The 25,168-nt window shown below is 40.8% G+C and overlaps 2 protein-coding genes and 1 long non-coding RNA gene across 10 annotated transcripts in view; 1 reads left to right on the forward strand and 2 right to left on the reverse strand.

The window, feature by feature from the left end:
• Positions 1 to 5,363, reverse strand: part of NETO2 (neuropilin and tolloid like 2) — a 30,822-nt gene extending 25,459 nt beyond the window's left edge. Inside the window, exon 1 of the mRNA XM_068955976.1 lies at positions 5,225 to 5,363. Coding sequence (XP_068812077.1) covers positions 5,225 to 5,258 — 34 coding nt within the window. The 5' untranslated portion in view covers positions 5,259 to 5,363. The remainder of the gene's footprint in view (positions 1 to 5,224) is intronic.
• Positions 1 to 25,168, forward strand: part of LOC138068462 (uncharacterized) — a 115,742-nt gene that overhangs the window by 67,849 nt on the left and 22,725 nt on the right. For all 8 annotated transcript variants that reach the window (XR_011143284.1, XR_011143286.1, XR_011143283.1 and 5 more), the window contains one exon: positions 21,528 to 21,705. This is a non-coding gene — a long non-coding RNA (uncharacterized lncRNA). The remainder of the gene's footprint in view (positions 1 to 21,527; positions 21,706 to 25,168) is intronic.
• ITFG1 (integrin alpha FG-GAP repeat containing 1) overlaps positions 11,145 to 25,168 on the reverse strand; it is a 107,367-nt gene continuing 93,343 nt past the window's right edge. The window contains exons 15-18 of the mRNA XM_068955975.1: positions 19,484 to 19,608; positions 18,469 to 18,551; positions 15,847 to 15,964; positions 11,145 to 12,395 (exon numbers count right to left, since the gene is read on the reverse strand). Of these exons, the coding sequence (XP_068812076.1) occupies positions 12,336 to 12,395; positions 15,847 to 15,964; positions 18,469 to 18,551; positions 19,484 to 19,608 (386 nt within the window). The 3' untranslated portion in view covers positions 11,145 to 12,335. The remainder of the gene's footprint in view (positions 12,396 to 15,846; positions 15,965 to 18,468; positions 18,552 to 19,483; positions 19,609 to 25,168) is intronic.

Here is a 25,168-nt window from a genome sequence, read left to right on the forward strand (position 1 = left end):
TGGATGGTCACCTCCTTTGCTTTCAGAAAGCTAATTAAGTGCACTTCTGAGTCAAACCACTTTTAGCTCAGAAGCAGATGAGCTGTAAAGTCCAGGAGAATGAGATTTTTCTCTCTTCCCAGCATTTGGTGACATTTACAAGTTGATAAAAGGAATACTGTATTGCATCTGTTGCTGCTTTTTTTGGGGCAAACAATTTTATTGCTGAGGATGAAAACACAGCACTTTTCGAATCCCACATGTTCTTATAGGCTGAATATGTTCCCTAATTTCTTGTGTTTTCAAAAGGACATTTGCAGATTGTTAAAATGAGTATCAAAGAACAGTTAAGTTGTCTGCCTAGAACTTAACCTATTAACAGCTCCAGTGATTTTCCACATTTTGTTTTTTTTAAAGATACTGGAATATGCTGCAGGATTGTAACAGAGAGAGATGGAGGTGTGCATCAGGGAAGACATGTTTTAGCTGTTTGTAAGGAAGTATTACCCAGAGCATGCTAATGGAGCTGCCAACCCATTTTTAATCCTCCTCTCAAAAGCTTGATAGCAGAAGTAGGCTTCATCAGCTATTAACAGAGACTCTAGCTCCTCTCTGAGATCCAAATCTTGTTAGGCTTTTAGCATGCCAGCAGGATGTCTGAATGCACTCAGGTCTATGCTCAGATATAACAGTTTCATCTCACCCCAGCTGTTTCCAATAGGGATTTCTCTCTTTAAGATTGCCAAAGAAACAAACTGGGAAGCTGTACTTCTGCAGAAAAATCAGGTCAACTGATTCAAGAAGTAAATGCAGTTCTCCCACTTCCCTTTGATCAAAATCATTTGCAGAGCAATTCATGCTTGGACAGATCTGTGACAGCCCCCTCCAGGTTTTCTCAAAACATTTAACATTTCGGATCCCTTCCTCCATTAGAAATATATAAGCTGTCGTAGGTTGCTTTATTTTTCCAGTTTCTCCACATCCTGCTACTTATAATCCATTTCTGGGTATGCCTGTCAGCAAAACTTCTGCCAGAAGAGTAACATGGTTTAGTTTTAAAATAGCAGCTTTCCTTTGTATATGGAAGTGGTGTTTTTTATCTTTGTTTTTCCCCATCTCCAAGCTCCTCACTCTCAGTCCCTTGAAAAGAGACTGTTCATGGATTTTATTGTATGCTAATGAAGGAGGTTTTGTGATAGGCATTGTTAATGTGTTGGCAGTCTCTTCCTGTTGCATGGTGGATCTGCTTTGTAATACCAGAAAATGGAGTGAAGCACAGAGAGGATTAAATAAATGAGAAAAAATTTCGTGGAAAGTTAGTTGCTAATTATTGTTGAAAAATTTACACTCCCTGAAGCCCAATCACTTGCCAAATTGGTGGTAGCAGTTGTCAGTCATATACGAAGACAGGTCGCAAGCTATGTAAGTTGTCCAAGATTCTAAGTGCTTAAGTAATTAAAAAACCAATTGGAATATGCGAGGCAGAAAAGCAGCAAGCTTTTTTGCAGTGCTAGATCCCCAGTTGTATCCAACACTATAAGTAAGCGTTTGCTTTAGTCCAGATGAGCATGTCCACCAACACATGTGTAACTTGTTGTATGAGTAAATAACACATACAAGAGCTATTTCTGCTACAACTGCAGATGTATAATAGCTCTCTTCCTCCATCCCTGCAGTGAATTATATTGTGAATTTCTGACAGGTTCATAAATGATGAATAGCCTATAAAGTTTCTTTTTGGGGGGTCATTTTTCTGCTTAATCGCTCTCCATGAAATAAACCTTAGGGAAGACACAGAAAATCTTTTTCATTAGATAGGGATAAATAATTCAATAGCTCCTTTAGCTTCAATCCAGTGTTACTCTGTACTTGGACTACAATTATGTATCAGATTTATATACTCACCTTTTCTGTTAATATATTTAGAACAAACTTGTTCTGTAAAAAATTTAGCAGTATTGTTAAGTATGTCTTAGGAAAGCTACAGAATTAATGTTTCTGAAGTTCAGCTACTCTGGGAACGGTACGTTTTGGATATCAAGTTTGTATATTCATTAATAGCAAGCGCATAACGCACAGCAACCAAATACTTTCCTTGTTTATAACACAGCAGCTTTTTGGAACCTATTCTACAGTTACTTGAGTTGCTTCTGCTTAATTCAGTGCAAGCTGTTTGGTGCTTAGCATTCTTGAGTGCTGCCGAAAAGGTCATAAGTAGTGCCTGGTTTTAAGTAAAAACAGAGAAATTCTGGCTTACACTTGATACTGCCTTCACTATGACCACCGTAGCCTCTATAGAAAGTATCTTACTTTTGGTTTCAAGGCATCATGAAAGCGTGAACACATTTTTAAATTATATTTTTCCTCTGCTTGTTTTCAGCTTCTTGGGCCATTGTTACACCTTTTCATTTTGGAAACGGGAGGCTGTAATTCCTAGCTTGTATGTGGAAGCAAGCATTACTTTCTAACACTACTTGTTTGTGAGAAATTAGCTGTTAAAAACATGCCAAAATGCAAATGAGGAGGCTGAGCAGAATGGCAGGAAGTTAATCATAGTAGTTCACATTCTTGCAACCTGCCAGATTTGGAAATATTTCTGTACCTCATTGGAAGGCTGGGGATGTCAGCTTCCCAGGGTAGCAGTATTTTATTTTAGTATTGGCTGTTTGTTGAAGTTTCTGGGCAGAAACCACAGAATTCTCTTTCTGGCTTTTTATGTTAATCCAAGATAATAACTGAAATAGTCTGAAACTAATGTACAGTCAGGATTTGACTTTAGGATTTGGATTTTTTTTATTTTTAAACCAAATAATTGCGCATGGGAAGGAAAGAAGAAGCAGAGTTGAAGAACAGGAGCGAGCTCTTAGCCAACACATTTGGCAGCATAGGAGATACGGTGGAAATACAGAGATATTTAGTTCCAAAGCATAATAAAAACATGGTTTTATTAAGAAAGGGTCTGTTTTTCCTTCTTATGAACTACAGGGTTATAAGGTCTTATTGTTGTAGAGCTGCTTGCATTTTGCACGCTGTGCTAGGATTACAGGAAAATTATTCTAGTGGTGTTTAAAATCTCATTGAGAACTGAAGTTGGGAAGAAAGAGCTTTGCCTATAAAAGACAACAACACAGTAGTTTGTATATACTTCTAAGAAAGCAGGCCGGCGTTGGCTGGGCTCCACTTCAACGAAACCTGCAGTAGTATTGCAACCTCAGGGCTGGTGTGGTCCACCATCGCTTCCACTCAGCACTATTGTCTGGTAGAGCTGGATGGGAGCAAGTAATCAATGCAAGATGGGCATCAGTACATAATGTGAGACTTTTAAAAGTTTTTGCTTAACACTGTGGACGGAGGCAATAATAAACATATTAAGATGTTTATTTAAATAAGCCTTTAATACTGACAGCTGAGGAAGAACAAGATAAGAAATGTGAATGATCACAAACTGAATATGATGGGCCTGTCTCTGCCCTGGGGTACGTAGTCCAAAAATATAATCTTTGTGGATGCTAGAAATGTTTATGTACATTTCATGTTAAGAACAGGCGATTAAATTGTTTCTAAATATTATTAAAAGGAGCATTGTTTTTCACAATATACTGAAGTTGATGGTTCTTTATATATGGGCAAACAGAACGCTCCAATAATTTCAATCCAAAGCTATTTGTAAGGAAAAGAAAAAAAATTACCACCACCATAGCTAGAGTTTCCATAAAGAATTTAAGAAGCTCGCAGTATGCAACTTGTAAAATACGGAAGCTTACTTTGAATATTGTTCTGAATTGTTTCCTTTTAGGATTAATCTATGTGCCTATTGATAGGAAATTTTTTTTTTTTGTGATTAGATGTAATAATCTGACTATATAAAGACTTCTCTCTAGTGAAGAGGAGATAAAAGGGAGTGAATGATGCTAGGTAATGACAGGTTGTTTCTGTGTTCATGACAAGTGATGCATTTAGCATACTAACAGCTATTGATTAGTGGTTCTGTGCGATTTTTATGTTATAAATCATTAAAAAATTTCTTTAGAATGACTTTTCTTTTTAACTGGACATTCTGTAGTGTGTTTATAAAAGACTGGGGTGAGGTCTGCTCAGGAGAAAGCCTGTATAATCGAATTTGCAGGAATCGCATACTTCTGAAGTGCAGTTAAATATGCACATGTTAGAAAGTAATTAAGCAATAACGTCAGTTGTATTTTATCGTTGTTTTATGGTGGTTTAGGGTATTTGACTGTTACTTCAAGAAAAAGTGAGAAAACCTTATTTTCTTACATTGCTTAGAAACAATAGAAGGTTAATACCTGCATGTAGACATTTACTGACAGCCAGTATCTTTTAGTTACTATGCTAATACATGAAAAATATTTATTCAAACTCTCAAGACATCTGTCCTACAGGATAAGAACATGGGATTGCATGGGTTGTGGAAATAAAATAGACTTCTTTACAACTTTCGTACTGTGGGAGGACAGATCAGAAGCAGTTCTCCCTTCTACAGGGTGCCTCTATGGCTTGAATAATGCGAGCTGACATTCACAAATTTTCTAAAGGAAAAATTTAAAAATGCCTGGTGGTTCAAGTCTGCCGTTGCTAGAAAAGATACAGATATTGCTAGAGAAGATAGAGAATGCCAGAAATCATCTCTGGGGCGCAAGGTTAACTAGCTTCATTTTATAAAAGAAAACCTTCTCCCATTGTTGAGTTGGATAAATAAGTACCACAGACAAAGACGGGCTTGGATGAGGAGCCCCGCTCCGTTGTTTACCTCTGAAGCCGAAGAAGTTAGAAACAGGATTTAAAAGCCTCAAGAGAAAGAGAAGCAAAGGGGACCGACTAGCCGAGCGGCAGGGCAGCACGCGCGCCGGTACTTCTTTTGTAAAAACCTCGCAGAACAGAGATCTCGCTCCCGATGACAGGGGCCCCCGTCTCCGCCCGGCGCCGCTCCGGGGCCGGGGCCGGCTCGCAGCCCGGCCCGCCGGCTCGGCGCCGAGTCCGTCCGCGCCCGCCCCGGCTCCGGCCCGTGACGGCCGCTCCTGCCGCCCGGCCGGGGCCGCGACCGCGACCGGCACCGGGACGCGGGGCGGAGCGGGGGCGGGCGGCAGCCAGCCCGGAGCAGCGGGGCGGCCGCCCCCGCCCGGCCTCCCTGCCCCGCCACGGGCAGCGCCGCGGCCACGCGCAAAAGTTTCCGCTGGCGGCGGGGGCCGAAGGGCCGGGACCCGGGGGCGCCTCCCGCGGCTCCTACCTTCCAGCACCGAGCAGAGTTTGTGCAGGGCCATTGTCTCAGCGCGGCGCCCCGGCGGCGGCGGTCAGCGGCGGTCAGCGGCGCTCCATGGCCGCGTCCGGGCGCGGCGGCGGCCCCCGGCGAGGGCGCTGTGGCCGGCGGCTACGGCTCGGCCGGCCCCCGCCCGCCCGCGGCCATGCCCGGCGCCCCCGCGCGGGGCGCGCTCAGCCGAAGCCGCCCGAGCCCGGAGCCTTCGCCGCCGCCGCGCTCAGTCCCATGGAGAGCGGGGCGAGCCTGCCCCCGGGGGCGGGCGCTGCCCGCCAGGCGGTGTGAGCGCCGCCCGGCAGCTCCCAGCCCGACTGAAGCGGCGGCCGCTCGATGAAGCTCATTTAAGATGTGAGGGGTGTTTGCATGGCTGAGCCGCTTCTACGCATGTGCCCGCCCCCCGCGGAGCCCCGCAAGCAGCCGCAGCCGCAGCCGGCGGGGCCGCTCCGCTCCTCCCGCGCGGCCGGGCGCCGAGCGGGGGCGGCGGGGCCGCTGCTGCTGCTGCTGCCGCCGCTGCTGCTGCCGCTGCTGCCGCCGCCGCCGCCGCTGCCGCGCTCGCCCCGGGCCGCGCCTGTCGCCCTCCGTGCGCGGCGCCCCGGGCCCCTTCGCCGCCGTTGCGCCGGGCTTTTCGCGTCTCCGGAGCGGGGGCGGCGGTGCTGGCGGCCGGCAGCACGGCCCCGGCGTCCGCAGCGCCGAGGCAGGAGCGGGCGAGCCCCTCTCGCGGCCGCACCGCCCCGGCACGGGGGCGCGGGCTCGCGGGAAGAGCCCCTCCGTCCCCTTCCCTTCCCTTCCTCCCTCGGCGCGGCTCTCGCCGTGCCCGGCTCCTGCCTCGCTCCATTGTGCTGCCTGCGGCGCCGGCGCCGGGGAGAGCCCATCACACGCTATTGTGCGGCTGGTGTCTGACAGGGGTGACAGCTAAAATGGAGCTATTACTTTACAGGAAGTTAATAAAAAGGCGCGCTTAGCCTGCTGCCTGCCCTGGCTCCCGTCCCTCTGGTTATCCGTCACATCGGGTTAGCTTGCGAGGGCAGACGTTAGCTCGGGGAAGGGCCGGAGGTGGACGGAGGCGAGCGGCGGTCTCGGGGAAGGGGTGACGGTAGCCCGGGGGGGGGGGGAGCCCCGGCCGCCGACAGCTCCGCGCGTCCGCAGGGGTGCGTGACGGCGAGAGCCGCCGCTGCCCCGCAGCCGGGAGCAGAAGGGCCGCTGGGCCGGCAGGCGGCACGGAACATCACAGCCACACCTGCACAGCCGTCGGAGCAGGGGTGGAAGTAGCTCCGCGCGTTTGACGCGCGGTGCCTTTTCTCTAGGCTTGCGGATGGGCGAGGCGCAGGGCTTGTGCCCGGGCTCCGCTCTGCTCCGCGCTGCCGGCCGCGCAGCGCCTCCGCGCCTGCCGCCTCCCCGCCGCGGCCGCGCAGCGGGCCGGCAGCCTCGGCCTGCGCCGCCTCCCGCCGCTCAGTGCGGCCCCGCTGCCGGAGGTCAGGCGCTTTACGGAGGGCCCTTGACAGGCCCGATAAATCTAGCCAGCGGCCTCTGAGACATGAGACGGAAAATCGCAAGTTGCGGTGCGGCTGCTTAAGGCGCGGGGCCGCTCGCTGCAAGCTCGCCGCGCTGCCGAGCTTCCGCGGCCGCGTTTCCTCGCGCTGTTGCCCTGGCGCCTTTGAATTAGTTAAATCCTTCCAGCGGTGCTCAAAGGGCAGCATCGCCTGGTAGAAAAGGTCATCCTCTTGCTTCAGATTATCAGTTAGACATGTCAGTCTCTGCAGGCCGGCGTGACTGGCAGTTGGGGCGAGTTCAGCGCGGGGGAGCGGAGGCGGCGGCGCCGTGCGGGAAGCTCCGCAGCGTCTCTGGGCGTTGAAGAGCCGTTCCCGTGTCGTGAGAAGAGGCGTACAGCGCTCGATGCTCTGGCAGAATCCCAAATTACATAATTATATTATTCCGCTTACTCGAGTTGTCCTTTCAATTTCAAACAGGGATGATACAGCCCAAGAGGGCCCAGGCGTTTTCCAATGAATTGCTAAATAGCTGCTGCATTCCCGCAGTGGGTAAAGCCATTTCTCTATGTTCACCTCTCAAATATATGCTTTTAAAAATGGTATGCTAAATGTTACAACCTACAGTGAAAACTCCTGTATTAAAACGTCTTCCTTCAGTGGATCTGCTTTGTATTTTTTTCTGACTTTACTAACAAAAAATGTTCTTACTGTAGTAATTCTAGAAAATATCTATCAGGCTAATAATTTATACTGTATTTTTGCACCATCCGCAATTTTTTATTCTCTCTGCAGGACATAAGTACAAAATCAAAATCCAATTATGCTCTTGTACAGATTGTTAGGAGACAGGGGGTTGCATTTTTTTGGAATGCAGAGCATAGCCAAAGGCAGAATTTGGCTGAGATACTTTTATCGCTTATGATGAAGACATAAGAAATGAGGAAACTAGCCTGAGTCTTAGATCTCGAGTTCCATTTGCATTCAAGAAAATGATTTGCTGTCAATTGTCTCACAACAAAGAAAGATGAGGGAAAAAAAAATAGTACTCTCACTTGTGTCTGGTACAAGTTGGTACTAATTGCAGACAACCAAATCTGCTGAAGTTAATTGCATTGACGCACTGAACTTCTAGTTTGGCAGTGGAAGGGTGGACAGAGCTGTTACACGCTTGGGAACGTGCATTTTCCACCCTGTCCATTTCCCAGTCAAGCTGTCAGTGCGTGAGATGTGGGTGGCAGCATCAACTTGTGGATTTGGGCCATATTCTGCCGCCACTTACTGCCGCTTCCAGAGAGGTTTCTTATGTGGACATCCCTGGTGCTTTGTCTTGCGAGTCCTCGTGATAGATGATGCTTGAACATATTTTATAGCAAACTAGTGATAGGTCTGAAGAGACTTTCACTTCCCATGTTTTGAGACTGCTACTTTCCGAGGCAGAAATGCTATGCTGTTAGCTCAAGCTGGTATTGCGCCTGAGTTAATTACACTTGAGTGTGGGAGTTGACGAAGGTTGAAGCCAGCTTTTGGACAGCTAGTTGTGTGTCATTCTGCTGCTCCACTGGCTTGTCATGCTTATTTTTGAATGCAAGTAGTTCACTGGAATCAATGGGACTGCTCATCTTGATACCATTAAATACCTGCATGAATGCTTAATGACTGAGTCGGCTGAACTCTTATGTAGCAGTTGCCCTGCTGCACTAGAAGGCTTGCTTTCCCTTGTAAGAACTGATTGTGCCTCTTTCCCACAGTTCCTCCTTAAAACTTTTTCAGTTTTGTTGTTCTGTTGGACGTTTGAATATTACCGAATGTGCTAGTCCTGACAAGCAGATTGTACATCACAACCAACTTTAGACCAGCAGTCAATTTTTGACTACGTTTTTAGGCTATTTGGATATTATTTTCAAAAATCTAGGTGTCAATAACGAGTAATTATGAAACGAGATTAGGAGTAATGTGTAAACGTTCTGTTACCTCAGTGTGGCAATGGGATTAGGAACATTTGATAAATCTTGATGATATACTGTTTCTAATGATAAAATGATGGAATAATGCAAGTGCCTCTTATGTGTGGTAATATAATATGGAAGCCTACAGAAATATGTATAATTGACTCTGTTGTTTACTACTGAGTTAAGAAGCTCACGACCAGCGTTCCAGTAGCCACGAAGCATACTGATAGTCTTCAGAAAGCTTACTGTGGACTTCAGTATGTGCTAGGCGATATGATTAGATTTGTGGATTAGACAGAATGTATTTAGAAACTTACTTGGTTTACGTCATGAAATTCAGGACTTGCAAAACAAGGTTAGTATATATTTTACAAGTTTAATGGAGCATATCACGGACAGGTTCACACTGTTCACTGAAGACAGGAATTCACTAGAGACTAGTGCTGTGAGGTTGGTATTTTCAAACTGACACCTGAGGCTGATATTACTACAGCCTCACCAAAAACAGCCTGCTGCCATGATGAAAAAATAGAGAAGAATGGTTAATATAGGGCTTCTGGACCAGTACAGCAATATTTCAGATTTAAAATGTCTACAGCTGTTGATTTCTTGGCATCTTTTTAAGTCTTAGATCAGAAAATTTACCCCTCCCTATTGAAATGTTTGAGTTACAGATACTTTGGTGAAATGAATAGCTCTAGTACAATTTATTTGCAATGTTTAAGATTATTTTAAGCATAATCTTATTTTTGTAGATTTTTAAAATAATTCTTTTGTTATTTAAACCTTTAAAGATGGCATGGTTAACCCTTTTACATTGTTTTAACAGTGCTGAGCTCTGATGACTACAGACAAATGTAGTAGGAACGTATGGATTGACCTCTCCTGCTCTATTTAAGTGCCATTCATTTGAAAGCAGAATGAAAGTCCTGAATTGACTTGGTGCATTTATAGTGATTAGTTTGCAATAAATTTTAGCAAATCTTTGTAGCACAGCTGCCTGTGAAGAAAACTGGCCTCACCATAGAAGGGATGTCATGCTACATAGAGTATGTCTATTAATTCCGAGCAAGAAAGTGCTTTTGTTGGAGGTAAGATTATAGTGCATTAATGATACATCTGTGAGGAAGATTCAAGGCTTAAATTTTTGCATGGAAGATGAGAACAAAGCAAGCTGATACTTCAACAGCCATCTGTCAGTTGGCATGTCAACAGTATCTTTATATAGGTGAGATTTCACACTAAAGAAGCCTTCCAATAGCATTTCTCACCAGGGCTGCATTATGGTGATGTATTTTGAAAATTTATGTAGCTAGAATTATTTCTCACTTCAGAGTTACTGTGAAAAGCACCTGGAATTACACTTTCTAATTGATGTTGCTTTCTTAAACTCACTAGTAGAAGGGTGACAATCTTAATGAAACATATTTTTGATGCCTATGGTATAGACAACCTAAGTATGATATTAAACCCCTTGTCAAGGGTATAATGATATTCAGTGCCTTAATTCAAAACAGTATGCATATATTGTTGTAAGCCAAGTTACATGAGTAGTTAGATCCTGCAGTAAACTTTACTGTAAGAAAGCTAGGAAAGCTCCAAGAGCCTATTGTGTATGAAGAAGTGATTCAGTGATGCATTACCAAACAAAACACCTCAAAACAAAATATACTGAATTGTTTTGTTAACTTGATGACAGCTTAAACGTCAGCATAAGCATATTTCACTGCTAACTGTTTTTTCCAAAAAAATGTAATGAGGCTAATCTATGTTTATTTTACTCTGATAGAGGGCTACAGATGATTTTGCAGCCATAGTGGCTGGCACTCATGCATTTAGCCTTATTCTGCAACCATCTGAAAAAGACAGAAGACACATTACATTGTGCTTCCTCTTAACTATGAAGACCCATTATTACTGTTGCTGTCTGGACAGACACCTATTAATGGGTTTAAAAAGTACAAGAGCATTTAGAGTTTATCTATCTGTCTGAAATATCAACCTTTTTCATGCCAGGAAGGCAAGGGAAAGATTAAAGATGTGTATTAAGGAAATATGCTATTCTGAAGAGTAGCAGTAAATGTAATATGAACGTCTCCTTTGTTGGAATCTGATCAGTTCCTATTAGAAATACCTAGTACAAACCTCATAGCGTAGCAGCGCGTTCAGCAGTACTGTTCGGCTTCTTGTCTTGGTGCTGCTATTATGAATGGGTCACTGTTAAGCATTGCTATGGTAACAAATTACTTGAACTGTGACTCAGAGTGGACATAATCGGTTCAGCTTTCTCTCTGCTCTCCTCTTCTGTTCCTGTATTGACAGGCAAACGTTGTGTTAGAAGCTAATGGGCAATTCAGCAGGTTACAGGAAAAATTCCAGCCCGCAGGAGACAGAGGCAACCTATGCCGTGGGTAAGACCAACAGGTTGTGGTTTGGTGAGAAAGCATGCTCTAGTTTATTACACAGTATTTATTAGGATTGCAAGTTGACAGATTTAAAAGCACAATAAATCATGTAAACTCATATCAGCAAGAATATAGGAAAAGCTATTAGATAAAAGCATGATCATTTATCGAGATCATTCCAGGATCCAAATTACACTGTAACAATTGTAACATTATCGTCATTTTAAATATAGAGGCTTAAGCTTCTCTTTGTATGTAATTATCACAGTCGTCTTGTGAAATTCAGGTATAGTAGCCTAAATAGATTATGTATGCTGCTTATTCTGAGAGTCTTATTATGTTCTTGATTTCATCTTTGTGTATCTATCTCATCCATTAGTAATGAATTTTAGGGAGTCAATCCTAATTCTCTTTCTACTCCAAATTTTTTCCTATTAAATTCTGGACCCCTCCCCCTTTCTTAGAAGTAAATAGAAAAAAGATTTCATTCATAATGACTTTAGGCCTTTCAAAAATAAGTGTGGTTACAGTTTAATTATAAAAGCGGTTTGTGTAATGCTGATACATTTTAATGAATTTAATTTTTTCATGAATCTTCTCTCTAGAACTAATACATATGAATACCACATTTATCCCATGATGAGTTATGGAGCTAGCATTAATGCTGCAGGTTTTAGTTCTCAGGTTCCTAAATTCCTTAACTACTGCACATATAGATTTAAACAAAGAAAAATACAGAGTACTTTAGATGGAGCACCATTAGTACAAACAGAACAATTACTGGATAAAGTCTCATCTGAGAGATTGCTCAAGCTTAATACTTAGAATGTAGTTTACTTTGCAAGAATGCAAAAATGACAAGACCAGTTCAAATGGTACAAAGTATTCTGCTCACTGAAATGCTAAACTTTATTTACACAGCTTTCTTTCCATCAAATATTACTGAAGAATGGGTGGTACGTAAACAATGAAGTGCATGCAATATGATCCCTTTACTAAGAAAATAAATTTACAGTTTCTGTTAAATGAAGACCAAATGCTAATATATACAGTCTGTTTACTGAAAGGCCTTGTGAGACATTCAGGTCTGATTTTAATACTTTCCAAATAAATACCAAAGTAATGCAACATTTACAAATAGCATACCAGCAGTATTCTCACAGTAATCATTTTACAAATCAGAATTCAGTATTTCAGTTAGGCAAATGAGTAGCAGCTTCTTCATAGATATTAAGGCATGTCACATAGCATCAAAATGGAACCGATGAGCTTCCTGTCGCTTCTCTCTGTCATCTGCTTTCTGAAAAATAAAAACCAAGCACTTTATGGGATCTAAAGTACTACCGTTACAGAAATGAGTTGTGAAATGTCAGAGAATGGTTGATTTTTTCCAAGTTACTCATTTCAAAAAAGGCAAAAAGCTTAGTAAAAGCCTCAATAATTACCTTTTAAATGATGTCAGTTTGTAATAGCAATAATCTACTCAAAATTGGCTTCTGCTGCTAATGCGCAGCTGTTTTAGTATTAATGATCCTTTTTTATCATTCTAATAATGCTTTTTTAAAGGAATATTGCAGAAACGAAGAATGTTTCCTAGTGTACAATTATTTAGTCTGCATTATAAATATGAGATGAAATGACTCTGAATTAACCATAAATATTCTTATCTATATTACACTAGAAATAATTTTTTAAAAAATTTCTGTTAAATCCAAATTAGACAAAGGTGGCAGTCCAACCAACAATTAACAGCACCAGGTAAGGTTAAAAGAAGTGGCATGGTCTGCATTTTTGTTTGTATTAAGGAAATGTGAGGTAGTGTACATTTCCCTGTTTATTTATTCAGAACACACTGATCTGCTCAAAGAGTAGTTTGGGTGCTACTTGGGAAAAAGAAGCATATTTAAATTGTACCTATGGCCAATGTAGTGTGTAACAACATGTTGCCCTCTCCCCCATGCCTCTTACGCTTTAAAGCGGTAACAGTGTGGAAGCACTTATTCTAGGCTTTTTAACTACGTCAGGAACTTCTCTAGGAACTAGTGTTCACCTCATGACAGATAATCTGAGTGCAAATCCTAGAGTGAGGGAACTTAGCAATATTTAAATGCTATTTCAGCTTGCTTACACCTAACAATTTCTTTGATGAATGAGTGAAATGAAGAAAAGCCTTTACAGTATGCTGTTGTGTTGGCATTCAGATTTGTATCTGAGTTGATAAATGCGAATGACAATTTTGGTAGAAATCAGTGCTTGTGTTCTGCCATGAAAGTTTGTCATCTGCTCTGGCTCAATGCCAAAGACTTCCTCATCACACAGCGTTTATATACGATAAGTATTCCACTGGGTTAATAGTATGGATTTTACTGCATTTTGTGGCAGCAGCAGAGCTGTCAGTGTAGTTCAGGATGCATCAGCCTGACATTTTGGCAGGGACTTTATCATCAGTAGTATTTGTAATGTGAAAAATGGGGTGGGAAGAAGGGAGTGGCATACTGTTTCCTCTACTGAAACGCTTGTCGGAGTCCACAACGTTCTGTAGAATCACCTAGAAAGCAGTTTTGTTCCTTGTATGTTTCCTGAAAAAAATTATGCCTTCAAATTGCACAGTAACTGATACTCTGATGAATCCATCAAAACTTCTTAGAAGTATTATTGTCAAAATACAGTGTTCATATGACTAGCCCCAAGACCACAAAGCAGATCAAAAAGAACCAGAATTTGGGAATGCTAAGGTCCTCGTTAACGTGGCAGACTGTTTTTCTGGCATTAATAATGATGTGCCTTCTTCCTCAATTCCTCTTTCATTGGTCGTACCAAAACTAAAAACAAGTTACTGAGATTGGAGAGCCATTCTTTTTTTAATGGATCCAAAATCGCCAAGGAATATGACAGAGCAACATACTAACTATCCTTAAATACTACAGTTATTATTTAAACAATAAAATATTTGGCAGATGACTGCATAAGAACAGTTATAGACAAAGGGCTTCTACTACCACTTGTCTGAAGAGGACAAAGTACAGGGTTTATTTTAACTAGTGAATAAAACACTGCAGTTTACAGATAGATATAGCCTCTAGAGGAACAGCAGAGATTGTAACTGCCAGTACGTTTTCCCTTTCTTTTGCTATAGGTACGCTAGAGAGCTGTAAACGAAAACAGGATTTAGGCAGAGCAGTGTTTTCATGAGAGGGCTACTGAAACGGGCAATAAACCAAGCACAAGCTTAAAGAAACCCTTAAGGAACTCCTGAGTTTAACCACAGTCATGCCAGTGACGTGCAGTACAGCCTTGGTCAGGATTATTTGTTCTGTGCCGCATCCATCTCTTCTGTAAATTGGGAAGGTAAAAACCAACAGGAAGGCACTGAAGAATTAAGAAATGTTTATACAGTACTTTGAAAAGACATGTAATTTGTCCAGATAGTTATGCCAAGTTTGAAGAAGAGGCAGCTGTCAGAAATCAGTTTACAACATAACCAATAGCACTTCATTCATATTTACTTAATGGGTCTTAAAATGGCTCAGAAAGCACCTGCTGTGGGCTGAGTGCTTCTTTACATTAAAATATATGAATTGTTATATGAAGAATTATTTTGAACATTGACGTTAATCTCCATTTTTCCAGATGGAACGGTCCAAAGTTAATCATTCTCCAGCTCAAAGTCCAAATATTTTTTCCCGATACTCTTGTTGCATAAGATATGTTGGAGGCAGAGGTTAAACTGCTTACTCCTAGCTACCATTTAACAGTGCTATCTTGAGACAGCAGGACGTGTACAGGACAGTCATCGTAAACTTTGTATTTCCTTGTTTTCGCCTGTTTAATTCCCAACCTTACCCTTATTTGGAGACATTAGTTAACATTTTGAAAAGTGAGGAATGACAGACAAAGTAGTATTTTAATATGAAGCATGCGCTAAACCTATCTGAATGTTTAACAAGGTCATTTTATTTCCACAAGCACAAAATAACAAACAGTTCTACCATGTCAAAATGTGCAGTAATTTTATTTGACAGCTCAGATTATGGTTTGGGTATGTAGTTGCATTTATTGGCAATCTTGCCACTTGGAAATGATTGCGAAGTGAGCATAGTTAGGAAAAATGGGAAGGCATTTCTTTTTGTGACATGAAAGGCCCCTTTCAAAATGCTTCTTCCAATCAATGAATTTCTATACCCTGCATGTATAATTCAGACACACAGAGCAAAGCAGCCAATATGCACACAATTGACTCCCTATACGGTCATGAATGCTAATGGCAGTGCAACCAGCAAGGACAGAAACAGAAAAAGAGACATTTTTCCTTATTTTTAGACTATCAGGAGAACTCAAGATAAATAAGTTGAGTTTATGTTGCATTTTCCAAATATAGTACTCCTTAAAACTCTGCAAAATAGAAAGCTTAGCTATGAACCAAAGAATTAACATTTAGTTGGGAATAACAGCTTAATGGCAAAAGCTTATCCCATTGCTAGCTGTTATTAGCTGTTGATCCTTAGCTGTTGACCCCCCCCCTTTTTTTTTTTTTAAAGTATCTTAGAGTTTAAATAACAACAATGCTAACTTTTAAGCTTGCACTAAACACTGAATTAATAACAACTGCATTTTGGAAATTAATGCAGTCTGATGTGTCAGAAATTATACTGGAGAAAACTACTCAAAATAACAATGTACAAGACTATGTAAAATATTGGGAAATGTTAAATAGTAGAGAAATGCAGAAAAATTCAGTTAATTAAACTTACCTTTTCTTGCCAGTGTAATATGCCAATTATTGCCAGGATAAAGACGCAGACACCAATTAAGGCTATAGCCGTTAGCAGCACAATGTTACTTGGGGTCAGATATAGCTTGGCACTCCAACTGTAGAGAAGAGCAAAATCCAAGGAAGCATTAATACCTGTCATTAGGAAGCAGCAAATAGATGTAATTTATAAAAACAAAAAGAACCTGCTAATGCAAGAAGGGCGAGGACTTAATCCACAGAAACTACTGACTGTACTTGGAGACTGGAGCGTAATGGTGTTTACTTAGAAATATGTGGCTTAATATAATTATTTTCAGGTAATGCCATGTCTAAATTTAGTTTCTGTTGAACTAGCCAGGAGTGCCATGGACTGTTTTTTTTTTCTCATTAGATTTATCCTTTTTCCGCCCAGTGGAACAAAATAAAATGCGTAAGAGAAAGTTCCACAAAACTGCCTGGGGCTCAGGGAGATGGAGAAGCAGGGTGAAATAACTCAGTAAGATAGGTTATTTCCTCCATATAAGGAGCTCATCTTCAACAGGCTTATGGGGAGCAGCTGGTTTCTGCCAGACTGAAGTTTACACCCAGGGACAACTGACGTTGCAGGCAATGGAACTAGTTGCCTATGGCAGGAGAAAGCTGGAGGGCAACGAAGTCGGGCGCTGTAAGGGCTGCCTCTGGAAGGCCCGCCTGGAACTTTCGTGGCCCAGATGCTCAGTAACCACCTTTTTATACTCCTCCAGACCTCCCCCCGGGGAAAGCTCTCAGCAGGAGGCTCGATGCTGAGGCAGTACCAAGGCTTTCCAGAGGACTGCTCAGCCCTGTACTGTCAGCCCTGCCTTGCTGCCCAGCAAAGCTGCATCTGCGAGTGCCCCCGGACAAAGAGCCCTCAAAGCTGCTTATGCACTGAGCATCTAGTAGGTGAGACTTCTATCCTCCAAGCACTCATCCTCCATTTTATAATTTAACCAGGCAGCAGGTGATGTGTCTACATCATACTGCCCTCCGCACCGCCCAGGGAAATCTGTTCAACCTCGTACGTTAAGTAGCCAACAGTAAGGACTGGGAAGGAATCGACTGTTTTGTACTACATCTCCCAGTCCATCAGGAAGAACAGATTCTGTGCCCAGAAGGCAAAGGGTGCAAGCCACAGGACCCAAGAAAGCGTGGGTGCTTATGTGAAATGTGTAATTTGCAGCTGGGTGCAGGCCAGCACCATTGCTATGAGAGATATGTTTCTGAAGGGATAGGCAGCCTTTCTCATCGCCGTCTCCTACAAGGATTATTTAATTGAGGGAGGGGAGAGACAGCAGAAAATCTCCATTTCCTACTTACAGCCCACAACATTTTGCCAGCTCTTTCAAACATGGTATTCCACTAGGAAATTTGTTTCTTTTGCTTTGAGTTGAAGCTAAACTTATCTGTTTGTACATAAATACTGTATTGAACGCTCTATAGTTTCAGTAATAATTTGTTATCAAGTGCTAACCTGCATTCTTTTTCTTCCTTTTTGGGTCAAAATACCTGATCCTTGTAATCAATGGGATAATACAGGTGTCTGCTGAAAACAACAGAACTTACTTACAGTACTCAATCTTGCAGAAAGAGGCTTAATGTTTCAGAGAAGTAAAGTGTAGAATTTGGTCTGTTTTAATAGTATATCTCAGGAAACAACACCTCTATGTTAAAATATATGGAATTTAAGAAATGTTCATTATGAAATCTGATTTATTTTGGGGGAATTTATCCTCCACTGTTCTACAGTGTCCATAAACTTCCTCAGTAGAAAAGCAAAAGTAGTTTAAGGATAAGAAGATCAAGACAAATTTCTGCATAACACATACCTTTAAATACCTCAAGACTATGACTTTAAATTTTCTTCATCTGGCAGATCTTATTCCCGTGGTTGTTAATTAGCAACTCAACATCACTTCTCAATTCTTATTTGTTCTATAGTAAAATTAACTGCTGAAACTGATGTTGACATCATTTCTGCATGATAAATGCAACTGACCTCACTAGTAGATCAAGCGGCAAAAAACAGCTGGAATATGTGACTGTTTTCTCTAATAGCAAAGAAAGAAACATGCTGACTTTCTAAGATAGACATTTCAATTACAAAATGAATTTAGCGTTGAAGCTCTTGTGTGGGTGGGTAGCCCTTTCACCTGTTTTTGAAGAAAAGCATTCATACCTGTGGCAACAGACACTATGCTTGGAAGGTGAATTGAAGCTGTTTTTTTTTTTTTTTTTTTTAAATGAAGCTAGACACAAATTGCACGTTTGGTGCAACAAAAATGCCTTCTTCAACTCTTACCATGCTTGCCATTTATCAGAAAGAGGGCTGGTAAATCTACAAATATGTTTTTATTTATAGGAGTAGAGCTGGTAATGGATTTTGATTGTTTATGGAGACTATATAAGAGCCTGTATAAATACTTCAGAAGTATTCTGCCTATTCACTGAAGCAACTTTATCTACAGAATTGACCTTCCTCTTGGCTGTTTTTAAATTCACTTCCCATACACATGTATTTTTTTTTTTTAAACCTACACATGATGCCTAAATTCTGCATTAATAATGTAATTTTGTGAAGTGCATTTCAAAATGATGCAGTTACCTTCGAGGAACATTATGAGGATATGGAATGACTATAAGTTGAGAGTTTGGTATGATAGCTGTCCATTCCTGTTTTCTTATGGACTGAAAGAAAAACAAAGGCTATGTCAATTCCTTACAAATCAACATGCTTTAAAGCAGAGTATTCTGAAATTCTCTGTTGAAACATAGAACGGGAGAAACAAAAAAGCTAAAATTACTCTTTTTTTTTTTTTTTTTTTTTAAATAAGTGATTATTCCCTTACATGTGTAGGTACCTTTTATCCTGAAAGCTCCCAAGCACTTTAAAAACAAATAGAAGTATAAACCAAAATAAGTATTACTGATATGAAATATAGCATCTGCTTAAAAAGTACAAAGCAGCAATATAACAGGGAAGGAGGAAAAGAACTGATTCTAGAAAGGAATTTTACGCAGACAAAGCAATTATCCAAAGCAGAATTTCACTAGCACACTTAACGTGAATACCTCTCTTTTTAGAGCAGTACCATGAAATCTTTAAAGACTGCAAATGGTCAGGACCCTACTTTTACATTTCACCCGATGTTTTGATAATCATGGTAATCTCCCCCTCCCACCATACTGATCATGGTTTTATCACTGAGACAGAAATCATTATGTGAATTTACATGTCAGCCAGAGCAACCGCAGGGAAATCTTACAGCTGGCACCATAATAATTGGACCATCAAATCTAATACACATTTACCATATAAACAAGCACTCTATACCTCTGCTAACACTTAAAGACAACTTCAGTGATCTTTTGGTTTTGTTGTTCACTTCAGAGCTTGTACGGCCCCAAAAAAGCGGGCATATAAGTTTTTGTGTTTTGCTTTTTTGGGTTGGTTGTATTTTTTGTTTCTGTTTTGCTTTGGCAAACTTTTTCCTGTGCTCAAACTTACTACTTTGAGATTCTTCTGAAAAAAAAGTGTCCCTAACAGTATTTCCATCCAAACTTTATTAGGAGAGGTAACAACATAGATAATAGCTTAACAGTGTTAAATCTCAACTAACCTTTTCTCCTAAAGGACGAGGAATGCCAACATACAAATGGTCGAGGAAATTAGCGCTGCGTCCCAAGCCTAGCACATTGTATGGCAACTGGAGGGCAAAATGTGCTGACTGGCTAAGCTGTCCAGCTGCAATTCAATTAGAAAAGAAGCCTCAGAAAGTAATTTGAAAAAGACTTTGTATACAAACACACATATCAGGCTCAAAAATAAAAATATTCAGGAAATTTTAACTCTACCATATGATTATTTAATTCTTAAAAGCTAAATCCCACATTGCCAAACTACTTGTGGGCGCTCAACTTGGAGAACAGCTTAAATGCTTTAGATTTCTGGATAGAGTAATTCTTCTGAGCATGATTTCTATGTTGAACTGAAACTCGGCCCTTTGTTACAAGTTGAGAAGAAATGAGCTATCCAAACTTTGATTTGGCTAGCACTGAGTATCTTGCCCCACTGACTGACTTACCAACTTAGATTCAGAGGGAAGGCTCACTTTAATTCTTATTAGTAGCAATCAGTAACTACTGGTTATTCATGTGTCACAAAATTAGCTAAATAAATGCTCGTGAGCAAATTCTCCAATAATAAATTGATTTAATGGCAACAGGATTACAGCCGTTGCAAGTTAGGTCCTAGTGAAAGCATATAATTACAGAGAACTGCGGGAGAGACTGTAGGGGGAAAAATAACGTTTTCCTTTGTTACCTAAAAGGGCAGTAAGGAAACAAGATAAAAGTGTTTTTAGCTATCTATAGACTCACTAACATCCTAGTTCTGATGTGGCTGATTATTCCATTTAAGTAAACATCTTGTAATCTTTTCATTTACTGCAAACTGATTCAGATCCTATGGGAATTCTTTGTTCATTTCCTAAAAAGCTTCTTTGTAAGTGATCTGGCTCCACAGAAGGAACGATAGCATCACCTCATAAGCACCCCAGTGAATTCAGCCCTTCACCAGACTAATAGAAATAAGTCCATGGGACCCTTGACAAAAAAAGTAAGTTTATATGATCAATTGAAACAGTTTTTCACAACAATATGATGTCAGGATTCTTTGAGTGCAAGGTTTTTGCACTGCTTTGACATCTGATGCACAATTTCAGGCATAACCCATAAGTTAAGCACAACACATAACAATGTGAATTATAGGATAAGAATTCAAACATTGTAATGCTACTGTAGAAAGCCACAGACAGAAGTGTGAGTGTGTGTGTGAGTGTGTGTGTGTGGGGGGGGGGGGGGGCAGGGAAGTCTGCCCAAAGAGATGGAAGTGATTTAATACCTTAAATCGGAGAAATACAGAGGAGAGGCACAGGGACAGAGTGAGAGTATTTTAAATACTGATTCTAAGCAAAGATACCATCTGTAGCTCAGAAGACACCGAGGTACACATCGCTGGAAGCCGAGGGAGTACATGCCAGAAATTATCACTCTATACTGTCTTGGTTCTCATGCAGGCATGTGCTGGACTCAGATCAGTTTAAATGGACTTCGGATGGCACCTTACATGCCCTTTCCTCTATTCTTATTTAGAACTGAACATTCATCGTACTAGACAGAAATCAACTGAAGTCACAGCCAAAAGATACATGCCTAACAAGCTCTTATTTGGACATCTCGGGAGAAAACACATTTTCAATTGCCATATAGGCAAAATAATTGCTTGTTGCAACTCCAGTCATTTCAATAGGTATTTTTATGGGAGTATTTTATTATAATGTAATGCATAAACTATCAAGTAGATCACTCTCCTCAGCTGATCAATGTGTAACGTGGCGTGCTAGACACTGGTAGTCCAAGAGGATGCTTCTCTGCAGTTTAGCAGAGGAAGATCCATATCTGTGTTCTGTTAAAAACCAGACTAAACCAACCAAAGAATAACATCAAGTTTCTCAGGTTACTTTTGGGAAATATTAAAGAGATTTAAATAAGCTAACACATTTTGTATTTCCTGAGATTATATTTACAGCCAAATCCTTTCCACCGCTCCGTAGTTGCGTTTCTTCCAAGGCTCAAATTCTGAAACTCAGTATTTTGCTTCAGAGACCTGTCTCCTGTCCATACCAAGTGGACTGCATCTTGCACAGCGGTAGTGAACAGGCAGCAGGGGGAGGCAACCAAAACCTCTAAGCTCCATGACTGAGCCGGGGCAGAACTAAGCCAAACATCCTTTCAAGAAAATACAGAAAAACTCCCACCACTGGCTCCTAGAGACAGCCAGGTAAGTGCAGACACGCATTTGCCACTACACAGCAGCAGTGTGGTGCATCTTTGTACCCTGATCCAAATGGGAAGGCTCTTGAAAGCGATCGTATACAAGCACTATAAAAGCTCCTACAGCAAGGGATTGCCAGGAAAGGTATCTGTTCTCAGAGGTAGCAGCTCTTCAGCCCTTGTATCCTTTTGCTGGGGACAAACTAATTGGTATATCAACTGATGGTAATTTTGAACTGCTGTACAGCATGATGGTTACTTCATGGTTCTACTTCCCTGAATTATGCCCCTGTGTGCCTCCGCCCTCCCTGCCCCTGCCCTGGTTGTTAGGAAGAAGCTTCCCACATGCTTCCAGGCTCCTATATTAACACAATAAGAGATCGTCCTGCTGGATGCGCGGCAGCAGCTGCCTATATAAACAGTAGTTTCAAGATTTACAATAGGGTTGAAGGAGGACATGAAAAAGGATCAACCTGTTGGTCTCCAACCGTCTACCTCACCTTGTCTGGGACTGCTGGAAGGTAGTCTAAGGAGAAACATCATATCATAAGGGTGCTCCAAGAGAACCTATTATCAGAAAGTTACGTGCACAGTTGCTTCCATGGAACAAACACTGATTATTACTAGCATACTAGGACTTAATGCAAACTTACTACTAATGGTTCTAAGAATTTTAAGAATGCTAACCAGTAAAACAGGTAACATTCTCCAATGGAAATCTAATTTTCAAGTTGATAATAGAAAACACGGCATCACTGCAGGCAACATAAAATATATACAAAAGGGCAGCAAGTAGCTACTCTGATGTATTTACAAGGTTTTCTGTGACGGTCATATACATACATTTTATTCGTGGTTGTTCCCTTTTTCCACTTTAAGGGAGAAGAGAGATTTCTTTCAGTTCATCTGCAACCGTAGTTCCTATTGGAGAACTATATTGTTGTAGCAAATAAGCACAGTATCTACATTCAGTGCTACAACTTTACGCAAGGCGAACTGCAGATACATACATCACAGAAAATTATATGGAACATCACAGAAAATTATACAGAAACCTGGGAATTATACAGAACCTGGGAAAAGTGTCTTTGCATTTCAATATGCCATTAGCCTAGGTGGTTGTGTTGTCTAACATTTCAGTTTTAACAGGTTAGATAAAAAGTTCAGGCATAAAATGCAGTTTTGAAACAGGCCTCAACCTCATGGGGAAATACTCTGTCTTACAGCAGTTTTAGAGCTGTGATTATGCTCTTTAAAAAAGGAAGATAAATTTGAATTAATTTCACTTTGCTGAGATGTGAAACATCAATCTGACTAGAGTTAACTTTTTAATCAAGCTAAAATACTATTTATAAAAAGAAACAATAACATTGTCACTAAAGATTAGGCATATCGTAGATTTAGTTCTTCCCCCTGCAAAACCGTGTAATGAGCCAAAACGACAGGAAACATTTAAATAGGACTTGCACTTTCAGGCCTGTGCTGTGAGGCCAGGAACGCTGCATACGCTGTTTGCGGACTTCCTAGATTACGGAATCTGTGGCAGAAAGCATCACCTGAGACGCTTTTCGCTTTAAGAATAGGGGTTTTTCCAATACGCTAAAGTAATGGTATAGGACTTGACTCTGTCTTTGCTTTGTCACAGACTTCCTGCATAATCTTGCCTAAATTGCTTAATCTCTGTGTCGCAATTTCCAACTCTAAAACGGGAGTAACTATCTCATAGGCACGTTATTAGAGTATGCATATAATATTTTAAGGCACTGGCTACCAAGACAAAGGAAGTAATAAGGGACAAACATAAGTTTACTAAACTTGACTCAACTAAAAAAAAATACACAAGGTATGTATTAATTTCTCTATTATGTTATAGCATGAGCATTTAGTTAAAAAACTGTTTCACTTAAAGCTGAATTCTGAAGGACTTTTCCCAAAAGAATGAGTGCTGGTATGATGTACTTCCCATTGAAAAGCTTTTAGAGTGACTTTTGGGAGATACTTAGGATTATGAGGAGACTGCAACTGAGATCTTCCTTTTTTCTTTCATCATACAAATGAAACGATACATCGTTTCAACAACTAAATTAAAGGAAATAAAAGAAAATGTCATACACTGTGTGCAGTCAGCTTCAAAGAGGTTAGAGTGTCAGATACTGTAGCCAGAATTCTTAAAAGCATTGAATAATTTCATGGCTACTAACACTGGCTCTTATGCCTACTAGGATAAGAATGAAATCTTATGCCTCAGAATGTAAATGGATCATTTGCAAAGGTCAGAAAGGAATGTTTTTTTCTACATAGCAGGCAGAAAATGTATAAACGCATTTGGATTGTTTTATTTGCCTTTAAAATTGAGAGAGATTTGCTAAACAGGAATTGGGAAGACTGCATGTAGAAGGTTCCAGTTTACCTTAAAGCTGACTGCAAATACGAGAGATCTTGGAGACTGCATTTCATACTTTGTTCGACTTGTATTTATCATATCAATTCTGTAAGAGTTTGATGGTTACTTACATGTTCTACTTAGAATTACAAGCAATTGATTTAAAATGACAAGTGTGCATCTGAGGGACATGCAGAAACTTTCAAAGATTAAAAACAAAAAAATTACTGTGTGTTAAGCTTATTCTGCTATATTTGACGTTCTGCCATTGATATTTAATTTACTTATGAAAATTTTTCAAATTTAATTTAAATAGCTATCCTAGAAATTTGCTTTGTTGTAAAACTATTGTAAATAGGTTTCTATTCCTTCTAAAGATATAAGAAAATAGCATTCAGTCTTCAAGCAGGAAGGCAGGACTTGCTACTTATACTAAGATTGTTCACTAAACTTTTGGAAGTCTAAGTAAGCAACACTGAGAAAATGCCTTTTGCTTCACAGTGTATTTCATATCTTTACTGTATTGCTTCTCCTGTTCATGCTGTACCTTATTATTTTTTACACTACTTTAAAGGTTATTCAACACTGACATCTAAATTTTCATACCGCTAATGCCATATGCCTTTCTCCTGTGTGTTCTTATTAAAAGATATGTTATTTGGAAGCACCCAAATATCTTGAGCCATACTAAATAACCATAAAGTGTTAATATTTATATTTTGGTTTTAAACCATGCCAATTAAGTTACTGCTTCAAAAAGCTTGGACAGAGTGAAAAAAACCCCAACACTAAGACACAGTTTCAACGGTTTCAGCCTGCCAGAGACCAAATTTTAAAGAAATAGCTAATGACGTTGAGCAGCTCAACCTTAGAAAATTTTGCAGGGTCTGCTATTCAGAAATCATTCCGATCACCATTTAATCTATCTCCTTATTTTTTTATTTTAAGTTTGCATACAAAATTTGAAGCAATCCATATCATTAACCTTTTGAAAGTCTTGTCTGAAAAACAGAACGATGTGTCCGCTGTGACACATACAGTACTTGCTCTTTTATTATAGCTGAATTAAGACATTTCCCTTCTGTTT

Source organism: Struthio camelus, chromosome 10, assembly GCF_040807025.1.
Source record: "Struthio camelus isolate bStrCam1 chromosome 10, bStrCam1.hap1, whole genome shotgun sequence".
Classification (NCBI taxonomy): domain Eukaryota; kingdom Metazoa; phylum Chordata; class Aves; order Struthioniformes; family Struthionidae; genus Struthio; species Struthio camelus.